We start from the raw sequence: 19297 nt of genomic DNA on the forward strand, positions 1-19297 counted from the left end.
GAGTAAATTGAGAGGAAATTATTTTGGAAAAGGAATGAGAGTAGCTTCGAATGGAGAGAAAATAGATTCGGAGAAGGCAAGAAGAAATGGAGGGGGCCCTAAAGGGATATATGGAGCATATGGTGGGTTGTGCGTTCGTATGAATGGTTGGGAGGGAGGTCAAAACTTAATCTTGTGTTTATTTTTTGATACATGGATTATCTGAAGTTTTATTAAAGCATGTAGTAGCTCTACCACAGTTTGTTTTTTATTGCTCTCGGTGAAAGTAAATAACAAAGTGTATTATGTTAACCTCCGTGAGTCCTTTACAAAGAGCGATTGGTCAATCAAACGCATTTCGTTGAGAGTGGTTGGTGTAAGTAAGTGGTGGTGTGAGTTGTCCAATCCACTTATTCACAATCGGCGTCATGCATCATAGGAAAGATCGTTAGTTGAATGAGACGTGAAACTAATTTTCTCACACGTTTGTACTCCTAGATATTAAAGGTCATATTAAAAGGCACCCTTTAAATCGAAATTATCTGTTCAAGCGATGTGTTTTGAAGAAGTATTCCTCGTGGCCTTTCCTCGAGCCAAATTGATTAAATTTCCAATTTCTGTTTGTTTTGCTTTTGCGTCATCCTTAAGAACGAGCAGGATGTGAAGGAGAAACAATGGAACAACAAACACACAGTTGTGCTTTTCAATCCACGTTGTTTTCATCTTTGTATATATCTTTATATGTCGATCAGGGCTGGCAGGATGGATAGCTTGGAGGTGTGCACACTCGCCTCTAAGCCATCTAGCCTGGGTTTGAATCTCGACTCAGCTATAAACTGTCACTTTGATGTTTCACAGGCAGGGCAATGAATAAACGTGTGCCATCCATCAGATGAACGTTAAGCCAGAGGACCATTTGCCAGCACTGTGTTTTGGTGAACTTCAAGATCCCAGTGTCTTTCTTAAATAGTAAGCAAGTTATTACCAATATCCTGGCCAAAGATCCAAATTCCTGCCCAAACTCTCTTGCCAAACATCACTCGGCAAGTATGGCAAGCTGGCTAATACTCCAAATGTGTGTTGAGGAAGGCCTTTCTTTGTCATGGAGTGGACCAAAAACAACCTGATGATGATGATGATGATGATGTGTGGATCAATGTTCATGCTTAAATGAAGGACAGTAGGTTATGGGGACAGCAGACGACAAATAACTCAAGACCAAGATCAATGAATCAGGAAGAAAATATATCGATTTAACCAGGACTGATGGGGTTTTCTCTACTCTTCTGCATGGTTGTGATGAATTCTTTCTTCACTTGGTTGAGTTTTATTGTCAATTAACTCCAGGGTTACATCAGCTGTAAAACCAAAAACTTTATGAAGCAGATGAAAGCCATTTTAATCCAGATTTTTGCCAATCAGAAGATGTCCACTTTTGAAATGGAAGTTGGCTGACATAAAGCTAAAAGGTCAAAGTTTTTGTTTTGTTAAGTTCTCTTTCCCTGTGATGCCACGCCAATAGCAAAGAGATAATTTCATTTATATTCAAATCAATGGAAGGCTTCTCCAGAGCTTTGCATTTTATTTGTGAATGTTTTATTGATACTCCTTTTTCTTTCAAGCATGCTTGCTCTATGCTATTGTTTCCATGCAAAAGGAGAGGGCTTGCAACACTTGTATTACAAAAGGAACTGTGTCTGTCTGTCTACGTTTGTCTTGTTATAACTTGAGAATAGATTAACGGATTTCAATAAATCCAACTACGGTGGATTCAGGGAACTCCCGCGAAGGTTTGTGATGAAAATTATATCTTTTTTATCTTGCCAAAACGAAGTTTTTGCAAGATATGTTAGTCAGCTTGTATGTTTTTTTTTTTGTTTGTTTGTTTGTTTGTTTGTCTGTAATCACGTATAAAAAATTCTGCAGAGCACAGTTATCATTGGAAATTTTTGTAACTTCGCATATCAGAGGCCTATAGAGGTCCCTTTCAGCGCATAAAATTTTGAAGGTCAAGGTCAAAGGTCAAGATCACTTTGTCGCAAATCAGGGGAGTCGACAAAACCCTTATTTTTTGAGTAATTTTGATCGGATTGTCTTCAAACTTCATGGGAATATCGTTCATGGTCTGGTGCTCAGCTGATTAATTTTTGGTGGGGATTGGCCTTGACCTTCATGGTTAGCGCCTGAGGTCAAACATATTTGACCCCAAGGTCAAATTTTCAAGTTTTAGGAACCATATCATGTAGTACCTCAAATTGAACACCTCGATGAGTGCTTTCTAGATATGTCAAGCTTGAGACATTATGACGTCATTTGGTGACGTTATGAGGCAAACGCATATTTTTCATGGTTACTCTGTAGAACGATTCTCATCGGAATCTCTCGAAGGCAGATATTCCTCAAGGAGTCGCTCCTGGTGGATAGCAGCTCTGTTCACCTCAGTGTGACCTTAAAGAAGTCACACGTGGTCACCTTTTGGCAAGATACGGGTCAACCTGCGGGTGACATTGGTTTATTTGTTTGTTTGTTTTTTTTACAGGTATTAAAATTAATCGAGCAATTTACAATCGAGCAGCAAGAACATCTTTATTTACGACACGTGTATTGAAATAAAGTCACAGAAGAGAATGCAGAAGCATTTCAGAGAAGATTCCCTGCATTTCATCTGCTGTCAGACCCCGCTATTCACGGTTTATAAAATGCGACTTATTTTGACATTTGCAGTGAAGCTATATGTTTTACACCTCGTCAGAGAAACGAGGCAATGGCAAAATGAACAGGATATCTCCAACTTACAAACAATCCTCTCTTATTCCACCGTTCCTAGATGTGGAGGTTCAACGACAACCAGATGGCATTTGAAAACATCAGTATATAGGAATCCCGCACACACACAACTAAACTACTGGAGGTCAACTCGTGCCACCCCATCACACATAAGCACAGTGTTGCTATCACCCTGACTTCAAGAGCCTGGCATGTTTCATCCTCAAAAAATGCTGCCACCATTGAAATTAGACAATTGTGAGATATTCTAACACTAAATGGATATGACAAAAGATTTGGTGAACCAAAGAGCATAGAACAGAGGAGGAGGATGAAGAAGAAGAAGAAGAAGAAAAACGTGGTTCCTGCGTCTTACCATATTACCCGGTTTTATAAGAGAAGATTGGCAAAATCATACGCAGTGCACAAATCTGGGTGGCATGCAAACCCCTCTACACCATTCATCATGCCATCACAAAACTGAAAAATAAAGTACCATTTGGGAAGAGATCAGATGTGGTATATTGCACGGTATACGAGTGTGGCACAGCTTATGTCAGGGAAACGGGAAGAAATTTAAAACTGAGGACCAATGAACATACCATAGCTATGAGGCTGATGAAGTCCTTACAATCAGCCATAGCACATCATTGCATATGTTCTGGTCAGTTATGATGGAAGCAACACACAGATTCTGCACTTCATGCCAAACAAACACTGCCAACTAATTTTGTAATCTTGGCATTCTGAAGTACAAAATTACCGATTAACAGAAGAAACATTCAAACTTCCTGCTCAGTGTGACCCCTTGATGCAAAAAGCAGAAACTGATTGGTACAAACTCCAAAAACGGGGATAGTGTGGACCACAAATAACCCACAATGTGCTTTGAACATTGAACCCAGAGGAGACACCAATCACTCCACCACACAGTCGCACCCCATCACACAATCTTCACCGAGGCAGACTCGCTGCACCCACATTCCGAACCCCGCCGCCAACAGGCCCACGTGACCAGATCGCATCACCAAAGAGGACGAACCTGGATGTGCAATTCACGCCCAATAATTTGTCAAGTTTTAATGCACATCCATATTCTTTCCAGATCAAGCAGGAAACGGATGCAGAGGGAGCAGACAATCAATCAAGGATAATTAGTATGAAGAACAGGGAGAAAAGTAATAATTTTGTTTTACACTCCGAACATCAGTGTGTTGGACCGGAAGAGGATTAACAGAACGCTGATTAAAGAAAGTCCACACACTTGGATTGTTCACTCGACTCTAAAGAAGTTAATGTGTCACAAACAAAATGTTGCCTGAGACTTGATCAGCGTGCGCTAGTTTGCATTAAAATAGCCACGAGTTTGGTTGAGTTTTGTCATTTTGGTTGGCTGTCTCTTTTAAATTATATATACATACAGATACACACGAGGGTGAGTCAAAAGTATCCGCAATATATTTTTATTTAAATAATATAACTTCAATTGAGCATGCACAAGAGCATCAATTTTCCACATCGTCCCTCTCGCTTTTCAACACGCTTCGTCCATCGGTTCACAAGCTTCTGTATGCTCTCAGAAAACAAAAAAGTTTTTGCCTAAGTGATGAGCCACACATGTGCTGCTTCTTTCAATTGTTGGTCACTGGCAAAGTGGCAACCTCTTAAAGCGTCTTTGAATGGACCAAACAGGTGAAAGTCCGAAGGGGCCAGGTCAGGACTGCACGGAGGATGCTCCAACCCTTCAATGTTCAATTGCCGGAGGGTTTCCACAGTATGGGCAGCAGTGTGTGGACGGGCATTGTCATGCAATGATGCAACACCTTTTGAAAGTAGCCCTTGGCGTTTCCATCGAATTGCTGGTTTCAACTGGTCTGGGAGCATTTCACAATAGCGGGCACTGTTTACAATTGTGCCCCCCCCCTTCTTGACAGTGTTCAAAAATTGGGCCTTCTTGGTCCCAGAAAAGTGTGAACATCACTTTTATGGCCAATCGTCGACTTTTGAACTTCTTTTTGACTGGTGATGTCAGATGTTTCCACTCCATTCTCTGGCATTTGCTATCTGGCTCATAATAGTGGATCCACGTCTCATCTGCGGTGACAATGCGACTCAAAGAAGCATTCCCTTCATGACAAAAGCGGTTCAAAAGGCTTTGGCAGATTGTTACGTGGTTGTGCTTGTGCTCTTCCGTGAGTTGTTTTGGAACCTATCTTGCAGAAACTTTATGAAAGCCAACTCATTTGTTGATCTTATGTGCAGAACCATGACTGAAGTTCAGATGTTGTGCCACTTCATGAATAGTCGACCGTCTGTTATCCAGAATCGTGGCGCGGACTCGTTCAACGATTCTTTCTGTTGTGGATGTGGATGGATGTCCAGATCGTTCATCATCAATGACACTTGTGCGACCGTTTTTGAACATGGTAATCCAATCGTACACACTCCGCTGCAGTAAAACGCTGTTCCCATATTTTTCTGTAAGTCTGCGATGGATTTCTGCCCCTGATACACCTTCAGCCCATAAAAATTGTGTCTCTGCACGCTGCTCTTTTTTGGTGCGAACAGACAGTGGAGCGGTCAGGTTAACTCCCTTACGACAACACAACAACTGACTGCTCAGTGTTGAAACTGCTTCACAACGGTGCAGACAGTTCGTGCTTGTACCTGCAATTACAATAAGCAATATAGTCAACACAACACAGTTTCGTAAATAATTGTGGATACTTTACGACTCAACCTCGTATATCATAAACTATATTAATACACACATATACCAGCTTTTACCACCCAGCCATCTATGGTATATCTTCCTAATTATAAACAGGAATGGGCAGGAATGAGCCAAAGTGGACAATCATGCATTCCATTTGTGTGGGTGGAATATAAGTGAAGACACTTGGAATACCGTGCAGATTAGTTCACTGAACCTGTACCCAATACAACGAACCTACAAGCCTTGAGGATTCATCGAATGTCTCGAGGAAATAACCAGGATAATGTATTTTCACTGACACAAATAACAAAATTCTAAGCCGCCTTTGCCATTTCCACAATGGTGAAAAATGCAGAGCAGTTTTCAGCATCCAGTTGTTACATTACAGAACTCTAGTGTACTCCCACACGACTTGAGATAAAATAGTAGGCATCGGTCCAACAACAGTTCGTGATTACATGCTGGAATTCTGAGCTAAGCTCTACGTTTTACACCTCATATCATGGGGGAGAATGATCTCGAACGAACCTTTTAACTTATCTGCAAGGTTTAGGAGTCTTCTCGACTCTGACATACCTACTATGTGATTAGCACTATCATCACATACGTACTTTGATGACAGCTCAGTTTCTTCAACTTACACCATTACTATTAATTAATTTCGTGCACTTTGTGCTTTTTCTTTTACATTTTGTTTCACTTCTTCACAACAACAGTTTTGCAAACTGGATCCTTTGTCCACAGGGTAAGTCAGCGAGTATCATCAGGAGTCTGCCAATCCACAGTTGTAGCCCGGACACAGTAAGAGCACAGCACGCTTGTTACTTGGCGAAAAAATGTTTTTTCCCCATGTATGTTGGTCTGCAGCATTTGTCTGTTGGGTCGCCGAAATAGGTGACCCTTATTGTCAGTAATTCTGTCTGTTTGTTTGGATGTTTGTTTGGATGTTTGTTCGTTTGTCATCAGCATAATTTGTAGTAAACGTGGGCGGATTTTGACTAAACTCGGGTGGTCGGTACATCTTATGACCTAGTGCTTTGGAAATTGTGGTGGTTGTTTGGGACGCTTTGGTTCCCTCGCAACAACCAAAAAACCTTCAAAATCGGTACCGTTCACGCGAAATCAATTCCGAAAGCCATTATCCCACGTAGGGTTATGAAATTTGGCACGAATGATCTACAGGTGATGCTCTATCAAATATATTCCGGTTTTTGTGATATATGGAATACTTTACCCGCAGCGCCCCCTACAATTAGGGTATGCGCGCAAATTGGCGAAAATTGAAGGCCCCCTAGCGACCAGGTGAGTGCATCGATACGAATGAAACTTTAAATGTTCATGGTACCCAATGAGTACTACAACTTTGCCTCAGGACATATTGACCGATTTCGCTTAGGTCAGGGGTCAAAGGTCAATTAGTGCAAAAATCGATAATATGCGAGAGCTGGAGGTGCCTTCGCGCCACATGCTACTCCTCCTTGGGTTATGGTCGGATGGTCATGAAAATTCACACCAATCGTCTGGAATACATTATGCACAAACGATCGAGCTGGATTTTCGATTTAGATCTTTGTTCACCCACAGCACCCCCTCGAACTTTGGAGATTTCTGATTTCAAACCGCATTTTCGGTACTTTTCATTCAAATGGATACCGAGTAGTTATCAGTAGATGGAACTGGATGAGATTTGATATGCATAATCTTAAGGTGATTCCCTATCCGCTATATGACATCCATTTTGCTCCATATCTTATAGTTTCCATGCTCGGCGACCCATCGCCGCCTACCGGCTTGTCTGTCTGTCTGTCTGTCTGTCACACGATTTTTGGCCACAGTTTTCAACCAATCATTCTGAATTTTTTTGTGTATGTAGGTGACCAGCGAAGGACAGCAAATGCATGATTTTCGTGAACATCCGAATCCGGATCCGACAGGAGAATTTTTTCGGTGATTCTTCACTATTGAGAGATAGGGCCAAAAAAAAGCGACATCTAGCACATCTCCAAAAGGTTTTGAATGGATTTGGACGAAACTTGGTGGACAAGTTGGGTGTGTGACAAGGACAAATCGATTCAACTTTGGTGAAGATCCGAAACCAGATCTGGATTCGAAAATTATTTAATTTTGAGTGGTGGGGCTAAAAACTATATTGCATGATGTCTCAAAAAGTTGTGGATAGATTCAGCTGAAACTTGATGGACAGGTTGGGTGTGTGACAAGAACGAATTGGTTTAATTTTGGTGAAGCTGAAAATCCGGATCTGGATCCGAGGATTTTAAAATGATTCTTCACCATTGAGAGATGGGGCAAAGAACTATGTATTGCATGATATCTCAAAAAGTTGTGGACGAGTTTTGACAGAACTTGGTGGATGAATTGGTTTGGTGACGAGAACAAGCCAATTTGATTTTGGTTAAGGTCTGGATTCAGATCCAGCCTATCAGTTCAGTAGGAAACAAAATGTAAACTGTTCAGCCTGGCGGAGGGTATGTGCCCAACCGAGTGCAATTCCATTTCATCATGTGTCTGCATGAGTGATTATTCATTTCAGTATTGTTCACTTTAGTTATTGCATCAATTCTCTCTTATTCCATTTGCACTGCTATAAGAGACGATCTATTTATTACCTCTGCCACCGAAGGTGGATGAAGGTTATGTTTTCATCCCTTGTCTGTCTGTCTGTTTGTAAACAGGATATTTCAAAAAGTTGTGGATGGATTCGGACAAATTTTTTGGAGAGCTTGGGTTTTTGTGACAAGGACAAAATTATTAGATTTTGTTGAATATCCAGATCCGGATCTGTATCCGAGGATTTTTAAAGTGATTTTTCAACACTGAGATAGAGGGCGAAAAACGACATGTAGCAGGATTTCTGAAAAAGTTGGAGACAGATTCGGACGAAATTTGGTGGGCAGGTTGGATATGTAACAAGGAATAATTGATTCGATTTTGGTGAAGATCCAGATCCGGATCCGAGAATTTTCGAAGTGATTCTTCATAATTGAATAATCGGGCTAAAACCATATGTAGCATGATATCTGAAAAAGTTATGGATGGGTTCGTTAGGTGATAAGAAGAAGCCGATTTAAATTTTAGCTCAGGTCCGAATCCAGATCCGGCCTATCGGTGGAATACAAAACGTGAACTGATCAGCCTGGCGGAGGTATGCACTGTACCGAGTGGTTGTTCTAGTTACATGTGCAACTATCGTGAAATCTTTAACCAACCCACCTCATAACCATGTACAAATTGTTTCAAGCACCACCTCTCTCTTATGAAATTCGCATCGAAAAAAAAAAAAAACTCAGCCTATCCTCTGTCATTATTAAAGCTCAGGAATAGCGAAAAATATTTCTTTTTAAATGGGGAATATCAGGGTTTAGGTCAGTCTGTTATTTTTTCATTTGGAAATATAACTGATTGAATAAAATTATTTGTTGAAATATATACTGCATACTGTATATATATATATATATATATATATATATATATATATATATATATATATATATATATATATATATATATAATTATATATATATATATATAATTATATATATATATATATATATGTATGTATGTATATAATTATATATATATATATATATATATATATATATGTATGTATGTATATAATTATATATATATATATATGTATGTATGTATATAATTATATATATATATATATATATATATATATATATATATGTATGTATGTATATAATTATATATATATATATATATATATATATATATATGTATGTATGTATATAATTATATATATATATGTATATATGTATATAATTATATATATATATATATATATATATGTATGTATGTATATAATTATATATATATATGTATGTATGTATATAATTATATATATATATATATATATATATATATATATGTATGTATGTATATAATTATATATATATATATATATATATATATGTATATAATTATATATATATGTATGTATGTATATAATTATATATATATATATATATATATATATATATATATATATATATATATATATATATATATATATATATATATGTATGTCTATAGATATTCACACACACTCACACACACACACTCTCACACACACACTCACACGCCTAGCACATGTTCACATGGAATCAGACCACCATACTTTGTGTAACATGATGCTACTACAACTGCACAATATACCGCAACCATAACAGTGTAACACCTTCCTTTATCAAAACTCAGGACAGCTACTCCACTAACGGTTCACAGCAACCAGCTGGAAGCAAGACAACGAGCAAGGAGGGCTATGTGTGGCAGAGATGTGGTACGCTCATCTTCCCAATCTCCCAGCAACACCCTTCAGTATGAAAGGAAGCTCCTTTCATTAGAGAAACGAGGTGAACGTCAAAGACGACACAAGGGCAAGAGAAAAAAAGGTACATGTTTTACTTGCCTTTCAATAGCCAGTGAAAACTTATTTTGTTTTTGTTTTAAAAGCACCATGTATTTAGCTTTGAGACTTGTTGTTCAGGAGTGTGGAGTTTTATGGGCCAAAACCACAATGACAGATTGGTGGTCACCTGATATTTCGGATGGTTTTCACATGTGGTGTTTATGGTGTAATTCATGACTCTGTACCATGCATTCTAATATCTATTTGTCATCAAACCAGCTGTTCTGTGATGTCATGTTTTGTGTTTACTTTGAAATGCATCATTTGATGTTTAAAAATAAATAAATTAAAAACATGATATAATGTTGAGAGTGGAGCTGCCACACACATCTCGTTTTTTTTTCATTTCTGTACCTCACAATTCTATCACACACACATGCACACGCACACACGCACACACACACATATACACACATACACACACACACGGATATACACACATGGACATACACACACAGACATACACACACACGGACATACACACATACACACACACACGGACATACACACATACACACACACGGACATACACACATGGACATACACACATACACACACGGACATACACACATACACACACACGGACATACACATACACACGGACATACACACACACATACACACACACACACATACACACACACATGCACACATGGACACACACACACACACACACACACACACACACACACACACACACACACACACCGACATACGCACATGGACATACACACATGGACATACACACACACACGGACATACACACATGGACATACACACACATACACACATAAACATACACACACACACACACGGGCATACACACATGGACATACACATACATGCACACACACACACATACACACACACATACACACATGGACATACACACACACAGACAGACAGGCGCACACACTCTCGCGCACACACACACACTGACACACACACACACACACGCACACACACACACACACACACACAGACACACATGGACATATGCACACACACACACACACACAGACACACATGGACATATACACACACACACACACACACACAGACACACATGGACATATACACACACACACACACACAGACACACATGGACATACACACACACACACATGGACATACAGACACGCAGACACACACAGACAAACATACAAGACTGTAGATGAGCCAAACACTGCCACTTCACGGAGTACTTTGCATACCAGTGACATCATAACAATGGCGCTGCTTTTCTCACCGCACTCAGCAAGGCATTGCCTAGGAGGAAAATCTTCCTCCCAATGGATGCCAATCTTTATAGAATTCTGAACATAAAGGAAGAAAGCAGCACATAGCATTTTTACCTCTGCCACTGAAAGTGGACGGAGGTTGTGTTTTCACCCCTGTCTGTCTGTCTGTCTGTCTGTGAACAGGATATCTCAAAAAGTTATGAACAGATTTGGATGAAACTTGGAAGACAGGTTGGATATGTGACGAGGACGAAATGATTAGATTTTCGTGAAGATCCAGATCCAGATACAATTTTTTTTTGTCATTCTTCACCATTGAGAGATTGGGCAGAAAACGATACATAGCATGACATTTTAAAGAGTCGTGGACAGATTATGACAAAACTTGGTGGATGAGGTTGGTAGGTGACAAGAATAAGCCGATTAGATTTTGGTTAATGCGTGGATGCAGGTCCGGCCTATTAGTGGGATACAAATCGTAAACTGTTCAGCCTGGTGAAGTATGCCCTCTCCTGAGTGCTGTTCCAGTTTAAAAAGTCTTGGGTAGGACCGGCTCTGGTTTGAACCGTAGACCTCCCATACACAGAGCGGACGCTCCAACCATTGCACCACCAAGTCTGAACCCTCATTTTGTAATGTTCAGCTGCTTCCTGTCATCTTTTCTTTACTTATCTTAAAATGCATCTCTTTCCTCTTTCTGGAACAATTTGTCTTTCCTTTGAAAACTTTAATCCAGTGTTCAAAAGAAAGAGGTTGATATAAACTTTCACAAATCCATGTGACCATTACACACTTTCCTTTTAGGGTGCTGGAACATTGTCAATGCCCTGCACAAGCAAATATCTGAATGTTTCAATCAAAATAAAGTTTGCATTGCTCTTGTATCAACTGTTTTGCAGGATTGAGTGTTGAACTATTCTGGGGCAAATAATACTTGCGGTACCAAAGCATCTTAATTCAACATTTCCCTCTGTTTTATTTTAATTGCAATTGTAAATTGCCCATTGCACCATTGTTGCCATTGTTAAAATATTAATGATGGTGATTAATGGGTTGTTGTTTATTATTTTTTTAAAGAAATAAATCTTTTGTTATTGAGCAAACATATGGAGTATATTAAAAGAAAAAAGTAAAACATTAAGGCAAAGCATGACAGCAGCAAATGGCTTGTACATCAAGGCCTTTCGAGCCACTGCTGCCATTAACCCTCGTTTTACAACCACACAAAATACAAAATCGATCTGCATAGAAAGTGCGAGAAAACTGAAAGAGACAGACATTGGAGGGAAGAAGACGAAATGAAATGGAATTTCTCACATAACAGTGAAACATTGCAGGTCGGGTGAAGAAAATTGATATTCTGGGTAAAGTGAGGGCTTCTTGATAACATGTATTCGTCTTGGGTATGCAACAACTACCGAATGAATGATGTTGATATAAACTTGTGAAAATCCATCTGCACATTGCTCTTTTGAGGGTTTAGTTCATTGCAGTTCCCCATGGAGATCTCGCCTCTGCCAGGAAATTAATACTCGGTCGAGTATTAATTAATACCCAATCAGGTGAACAGACAGCTTCTCCAGAAAACCACTGGACACTGCAGCGCTGCAGAGATATCTCAACTGAAAGCAGCACTGATTCTGAAGGACGAAAAAAAAACATTGTTGTCGCATTACTCAGTGTAGAGCAAAAGCTTCTTATCTCTAAGGTCTTTCATTACAGTTGAATTAATCAGTGGTGTTTGCTTGGCTCCGCTATACCATATGGACAGCAGTTCGCTTGACTGTAACATTTCTGCCAAAATACTGTGGGCAGTGATAAATAATGTTTTTGAACTCACAGAAGCGTCTGCTGTTCAGATGACATTACCATGCAAGTGTAATGACCAAAATCAACATGCAAGCAGGCAAACCAAACCATAAACAGAAGTTCTCACCATCTCATTATCACACAAAACTGCAGATTTCTAAATTTCTAAAAAAAAACATTCTAAATCTTGCAAAGTGATAGTTTTCAACTGAACATCAGTTGTAAAATACAAATGCAAACCGATGCAAGTTTCATTGGTTAATCTGTTAATGCATCTTTTAGATGCTGAACAGGATGCTGGAGCAGCCATCTTGATTGCACTGATGTCTGCAACTTTCACTATTACTATTAATCATTGATTTTTAACGTGAACTAAATCAGATGACCAGTGATGATGGTTAGCTTTGTGATCACAGGCTGGGGTCAGTGTTGCTTTCATTATTTTTTTTTTCATTTCCTATGGCTGAGGTTTTGACTCAAGTATGTGAAACCTCAAAAGGCAACTTGACAAGGGAAGGATATTTCTAGTAATGTTATTCAAAATTAATCATATGCAATAATAATAGCAAATTACATGTTATTTTGGCTGTATCCCAGTGCCTCGCACTCTAAGAACCATATCTGCATGCAGGCCAGGCCCACAAAGTGGCTAAGGAGGTGACTATGAGGGGTGAACACCAAGAGTTGACGTGTTCAATGCAAGAAGAAGGAGCTGGTTCAAATGATGATCATCCAGACATGATGGCAGTATCGAAGGACATCACACCAAGTGTGAAACATACAGAACCAGCTTTGCAGGGGAACTTGAACGTGAGTTCTGGGACGCACAGCCGGAGGTCAGCAGCTATACTTTTCTTGGAGGCCGGAAAAAGCCTCAGGTGGGTTTAGGACCAGCTGTGGAAGTTACCCCTTCAGGCTGTCTGTTTGTCCCATTCTTATATCCTGCAGCATTGTCCACTTTTGCCTGTCATCCTGCTTGTCCTTGCCCGGTGTGTCATATCCTGCATTGAGTGTGTTAGGTTGTGCTGTGATCCCAGGAACTGAGGTGCAGCATGTATATGGCTGTGCAGAATGACCTTGTTTACTTTACTGTGTTTACTCTGCCTTTGTATTGTTTGCTGTTTTTAAAATTAGCTTTTTAGTAAATTGGTGAACATAAACAGATAAGGTAGTGGCAAAATGAGCAATTAAATACGTGATGGCAGTATTAATGGTGTGCGCCTGTGAACTAGTTATTTCCTGTGCCATATATATATATATATATATATATATATATATATATATATATATATATATATATATATATATATATATATATATATATATATATATATATATATATATATATATATATACAGTGGGGAGAACAAGTATTTGATACACTGCCGATTTTGCAGGTTTTCCCACTTACAAAGCACGTAGAGGTCTGTAATTTTTATCATAGGTACACTTCAACTGTGAAAGACGGAATCTAAAACAAAAATCCTGAAAATCACATTGTATGATTTTTAAATAATTAATTTGCATTTTATTGCATGAAATAAGTATTTGATACATTAGAAAAACAGAACTTAATATTTGGTACAGAAACCTTTGTTTGCAATTACAGAGATCAGACGTTTCCTGTAGTTCTTAACCAGGTTTGCACAGACTGCAGCAGGGATTTTGGCCCACTCCTCCATACAGATCTTCTCCAGATCCTTCAGGTTTCGGGGCTGTCGCTGGGAAACACAGACTTTCAGCTCCCTCCAAAGATTTTCTATTGGGTTCAGGTCTGGAGACTGGCTAGACCACTCCAGGACCTTGAGATGCTTCTTACGGAGCCACTCCTTAGTTGCCCTGGCTGTGTGTTTCGGGTCGTTGTCATGCTGGAAGACCCAGCCACGCCCCATCTTCAATGCTCTTGTTGAGGGAAGGAGGTTGTTGGCCAAGATCTCACAATACATGGCCCCATCCATCCTCCCCTCAATACGGTGCAGTCGTCCTGTCCCCTTTGCAGAAAAGCATCCCCAAAGAATGATGTTTCCACTTCCATGCTTCGCGTTTGGGATGGTGTTCTTGGGGTTGTACTCATCCTTCTTCTTCCTCCAAACACGGCGAGTGGAGTGTAAACCAAAAAGCTCTATTTTGGTCTCAGACCACATGACCTTCTCCCATTCCTCCTCTGGATCATCCAGATGGTCATTGGCAAACTTCGGACGGGCCTGGACATGCACTGGCTTGAGCAGAGGGACCTTGCGTGCGCTGTAAGATTTTAATCCATGACGGCGTAGTGTGTTACTTATGGTTTTCTTTGATATTGTGGTCCCAGCTCTCTTCAGGTCATTGATCAGGTCCTGCCATGTAGTTCTGGGCTGATCCCTCACCTTTCTTATGATCATTGAGGCTCCACGAGGTGAGATCTTGCATGGAGCCCCAGACCGAGGGAGATTGACTGTTATCTTGAACTTCTTCCATTTTCTAATAATTGCGCCAACAGTTGTTGCCTTCTCACCAAGCTGCTTGCCTATTGTCCTGTAGCTCATCCCAGCCTTGTGCAAGTCTACAATTTTGTCCCTGATGTCCTTAGACAGCTCTCTGGTCTTGCCCATTGTGGAGAGGTTGGAGTCTGATTGATTGAGTGTGGATAGCTGTCTTTTATGCAGATAACGAGTTCAAACAGGTGCAGTTAATACAGGTAATGAGTGGAGAATGGGAGGGCTTCTTAAAGACAAAACTAACAGGTCTGTGAGAGCCGGAATTCTTACTGGTTGGTAGGTGATCAAATACTTATTTCATGCAATAAAATGCAAATTAATTATTTAAAAATCATACAATGTGATTTTCAGTATTTTTGTTTTAGATTCCGCCTTTCACAGTTGAAGTGTACCGATGATAAAAATTACAGACCTCTACGTGCTTTGTAAGTGGGAAAACCTGCAAAATCGGCAGTGTATCAAATACTTGTTCTCCCCACTGGTATATAAACCAAAAGTAAGGTGAGTCGGTGAGAAGCCGTCCATCAGTCCGTGCAGACTATATGCCTATTGATCAAGTCCTGTTTGAACATTAATTCCCCAAGATCCTCAAGACCCCTAAATAACCAAAAGACTCAGATGACCCAAAAGTCCCGAAGACCCCAAAGACCCAAAAGTCTCTGAAGGCCTCGAAGACCCAAACGTCACAAGATCATGAAGACCGAAAGGTCACCGAGATTCCAAAAGATTGGAACATGGCAACACATTGATGGATGATTGGTGTAAATCATGACCACACAGCAAGTCTGTGACGTCAATCTCTGCAACGACGCGTGGAGAGGCAAGCGTAACGAGCCGATCCATGCTAGTCAGATATATAACATACGCACCTGCACAAAAATGCATATAATAATTTAAAAAATAATATGTAATTGGCTCTTGTCTTTTCAGTTCACTTTCGTCATGCATAAAATTATCTGTCAAATTCTGAGCCTTTCGACTTTTCCCAGCTGTATTTACATGTCAATCTGACATTTGTTTTGTCCTTCCCTTCCTACTATCAGTATGTTTACTTCTCAGCCTTCTGTCGTTCAGGTCTACCATGAACCTAGACTTCCATTTTTTAAAAGTCTTGATGGCATCATTTCTTCTTTTCATACCATCCCTCTTTAAAGTTGAGAACATAATGTTCTTTCAAAAAAGTTTCAATTTTGAAATAAAGAACTCAAAAAGAAGGGATGAACCTTCAACTGTTTAAAATGTTGCCATATTTTGTAAACTGGGATTTTGGATTCTTATGTAAACAGCCGTAAGTGTGTCATGTACTGTGTGCACGTGTGTCTACCTGCGTACATTTTCAGCAAGGTGCAGGCTCGGCACACATTTTCCTCATACTTGCAGCGTGTCCGGCAGAGGCTCATAAAGGAGAGTTGTATTCTCAAAGATGAAAGAGAGTCCCGTTTGGAAGATGAAAAGATGGTATGAGCTGCGCATTGTTTTCGGGTTTTCCGTTCATGACTTCTTGCTCTCATTGATTGTCACAGAGTTTTACGGGTTCACTGCCCAATCTACATCGGGTTACTCTGAGGTTATTTTGCAAGATATTGATTAATATTGTTTGAGATATGCAATACTGGAATTAATGGAATTGTTTCCCTGAGAACATTTGGGATGTATAAACTGCAAAAGAAGAAGACCTTTGCGACTGCATCTTCTTCTTGCGAAAAGGCGTAAATCTTGAGAGAAGGATGCTACATATTTTGTTGTGGAAATGACTCCTAGGGGTTAATAAATGCTTAACATAGCATAGTTATTTCCTCATTGAGTGTTTAGAAGAAGCCTAAAAGTAATTAAATGTGATATTAGATATGCGTCACTATGTTGTTCAAATAGAGACATCAAACCCACCTTTCATGTCTGTCTCAAAAAATCCTCAACCCTGTGAGCCTTCATTTAATGTTTTTAATGGTTTTTTATCAGTTAGTTTCAGCATCTGCTGGACCCAAAAGACCCCGTGTGTTATCTTGACGGGAAAGGCGAATCGCGTCACACAACCTGACCAAGCCGACTAGGTCATCGGCGGCTGAAGGGTCTGGAAGGGGTTTGCCCTGCCCACACTTTGTTTTCGGACCAATAGTGGCTGGGAGAGGAGGACTAAGCGCGTTATCTGTGTTGGCGGGGTGGGGGGGGGGCGAGACAATAAAGGACGGAGCAAATGTGGAAGGAAAAGCCCGAATGAAGTTGTGGCGAACTGTACGCTTTGCTCACTCCTGCCACAGCCAGAGCCACTCCCTCTCCTCTCCTATGGCTAGAAATGGGCCGTTTTCCCTTCCAGAATGGCTGGGACCTTGCTCATCCTACGGTGTCCTTGCTCATCCTGCGGTGTCCTTGCTCATCCTGCGGTGTCCTGCCAGGCATCATTCGATATTTCTGTCCCGTCATTACTCCTTCTGTCCGTCTATCGTGGAATGAATGTGGGCCCGAAGGACATAAGATACGTTAGGTTCACGTTCGTTCGCTGCTTCATGTATGTGTATCAGCTCGAGGGTTAAGGGGATTATTGCATCATTCCTTTGTTGTTATTGCTCCTTTTGTTCCCTCCCTGTGCTATTATTGGAAAAAAAAAAACACCTGATGTGGTCTTGGGTGAATTGTGTTTGGCGTGGTGGCTTCATCTGGTGGTTATTAATCAGTCCTGATTAGGGTGGATTGGTAACAGTCTCCATACCGCTAGACAAGATCACGCCACATGACCAAGGTTTATTCGACCTCATTATATCAGTCACGTGATCGCTTATCAGCATAAGGCTTGGCTGGCTCGGCAGTTCCAACAGGCATGGTAGCAGAGATCAAAGGCTGCGATCCAACCCAAAGCCGTCAAATCACCTGACATCCACGGTCGCTTTGACGTGACTTGTCGGATTTGAACCGGGAAACCTGAACGGATGGACAACTGCAACTATAAATACTGAATATGTTCACTATATCTATACTATATCACTAAAAAAAATACTATAAATACTGAAATACTGAATATGAATATGTCGTGTGTGTGTGTGTGTGTGTGTGTGTGTGTGTGTGTGTGTGTGTGTGTGTGTGTGTGTGTGTGTGTGTGTGTGTGTGTGTGTGTGTGTATATATATATATATATATATATATATATATATATATATATATATATTAGCAAATACCACACGTCGCTTCGTTGATGGGAATACTAAGGGTGGTGGGTGAGTGGGTGTGTGGGGAGGGGGTTGGGGGGAGGAGGGAGAGGAGCGAGCATGGAGGGAGACCAAGGAGTGGTGGGGGAGCGAGGAAGGGAGGGGGAAGCGAAGAGGGGATGGGAAGCGAGGAGGTGTGGGGGGAGGGAAGGTGGCATGAAGGGAAGGGAAGGCAGCATGAGGGGAGGGTGAGGGGAGGGCAAGGGAAGGCAGTGTGAGGCGAGGGTCAGTCCAGCCATAAGCTTCGTCTGGACAGGTCTGCAGATAAACAGTCTGAATACATCCAGAGAGAGATAAATAGATCGATAGATCGACAAGCCGGTAGGCGGCGATGGGTCGCCGAGCATGGAAACTATAAGATATAGAGCAAAATGGATGTCATATAGCGGATAGGGAATCACCTTAAGATTAGGCATATCAAATCTCATCCAGTTCCATCTACTGATAACTACTCGGTATCCATTTGAATGAAAAGTACCAAAAATGCGGTTTGAAATTGGAAATCCCCAAAGTTTGAGTCGGTGCTGTGGGTGAACGAAGATCTAAATCGAAAATCCGGCTTGAACGTTTGTGCACAATGTATTACAGACGATTAGTGTGAATTTTCATGACCATCCGACAATAACCCTTGGAGGAGTAGCATTTGGCGCGAAAGCACCT

General features: G+C 40.5%; 1 protein-coding gene across 2 annotated transcripts in view; it reads left to right on the forward strand.

The window, feature by feature from the left end:
- Positions 1 to 19297, forward strand: part of TTLL5 (tubulin tyrosine ligase like 5) — a 270134-nt gene that overhangs the window by 143429 nt on the left and 107408 nt on the right. Inside the window, exons 20-23 of one of the 2 annotated variants that reach the window (XM_085869871.1) lie at positions 6206 to 6262; positions 9701 to 9894; positions 13593 to 13839; positions 16779 to 16896. In XM_085869871.1, coding sequence (XP_085725997.1) covers positions 6206 to 6262; positions 9701 to 9894; positions 13593 to 13839; positions 16779 to 16896 — 616 coding nt within the window. The remainder of the gene's footprint in view (positions 1 to 6205; positions 6263 to 9700; positions 9895 to 13592; positions 13840 to 16778; positions 16897 to 19297) is intronic. The other variant, XM_085869872.1, reaches the window with a different exon arrangement.

This window comes from Eptatretus burgeri, chromosome 2, assembly GCF_056783735.1.
Source record: "Eptatretus burgeri isolate ZD-2024b chromosome 2, Ebu_testis_v1, whole genome shotgun sequence".
NCBI lineage: Eukaryota > Metazoa > Chordata > Myxini > Myxiniformes > Myxinidae > Eptatretus > Eptatretus burgeri.